Source organism: Haliaeetus leucocephalus, unplaced genomic scaffold, assembly GCF_000737465.1.
Source record: "Haliaeetus leucocephalus isolate CR32 unplaced genomic scaffold, Haliaeetus_leucocephalus-4.0 Scaffold227, whole genome shotgun sequence".
Classification (NCBI taxonomy): domain Eukaryota; kingdom Metazoa; phylum Chordata; class Aves; order Accipitriformes; family Accipitridae; genus Haliaeetus; species Haliaeetus leucocephalus.
The window spans coordinates 277,515-278,645 of NW_010972663.1; the positions used below are offsets into that span (position 1 = coordinate 277,515).

The window sequence follows — 1,131 nt, forward strand, 5'->3', positions numbered from 1 at the left end:
CCCCCCCCAGTGCACCCAGGCTGAGCCCAACCTGGGGGTCTTAGGGGGGGGTGTCCCCCAAAACCCTCTCCCATTCCTTCCTGAGGACCCGCTCCCTCCCACTTGGGGGGGGGGGGGGGAAGGGGGGGGGGGGCCGGGGGGGGGGGGGGGGGGGGGCCCCATCCCACCCACGCAGCGCCATGAGCTCATCGGCCCCGGCGGATCCTGCTTGGAAAACGTCGGGAATTTGGAAAAATAAACATTGGGGCCCCAAGAAAAAAAAAAAAATTGGAACCTGGACCCATGGGTGCTCGCCCGGACCCCTGGGTCCCCTTTCCTTGGATATTTGGGCTCTCCTGGATGGATCTGGGGGACAGACACCACCTTCCCAATTATCATTACACCCCCCCATTTTAATGGAATGGGGACCCAGGCATCCGGGTGCTGCCCCCCACTCTTTTTTTTAGACCACCCACCACTGCGCTAGCATCGTCACCCAGATTTATTTGGGGGGGGTGATGTCCTGATATTGGGGTGTCGTGTGCCCCCCCCAACCCCCCCCCACCTTGCCTTGCAGTTGTCTGCCCGCTGCTGTGCCAGAACGGGGGGGTCTGCGCTCGCCCCGATAGCTGCGTGTGCCCCCCTGAATTTACCGGCAAGTTCTGTCACCTCCCCGCTAACGGCACGTGGGGGGGCGGGGGGGTCCCCCAAAATCCGGGGGGGCCCCAAGCTCTCACCCAATCCGTCTACACCCTACCCTTGGCCAACTATCGGGAGGAAGAGGATGGTGAGGACCCCCCCAACGTCACTGCTAATGTGGGGGAGAGGGGGGTAAATGGGTGCTGCGTGTCCCCCCCCCCGCACCCATAGCACCCCCCCCAGCACCCATAAACCCCCCCTCAGGTGCCCAGTCCATGGTGAGCATCCACGTGCAACACCCGCCCGAAGCCTCGGTCACCATCCATCAAGTAGAACGGGTGCGGGGGGGGGATGAGACCCCTGCAGCACCCACAGCCCCCCCAGTACCCAGAGCCCCTCGCCCGGCACCCCTCTACCGTGTCCTGGCGCAGAGCAGCCCCCGGGTGCCCCCCGGTGAGGAGGGGGCCGGGTACGGATACTGCTTCCGACAGCTGCGCGGGGGAGAGGTGAGAC

General features: G+C 65.2%; 1 protein-coding gene across 1 annotated transcript in view; it reads left to right on the forward strand.

Annotated features, from left to right (window-relative positions):
• SHKBP1 (SH3KBP1 binding protein 1) overlaps positions 1-1,131 on the forward strand; it is a 15,899-nt gene that overhangs the window by 4,268 nt on the left and 10,500 nt on the right. The window contains exons 14-15 of the mRNA XM_010567197.1: positions 557-766; positions 883-1,071. Of these exons, the coding sequence (XP_010565499.1) occupies positions 557-766; positions 883-1,071 (399 nt within the window). The remainder of the gene's footprint in view (positions 1-556; positions 767-882; positions 1,072-1,131) is intronic.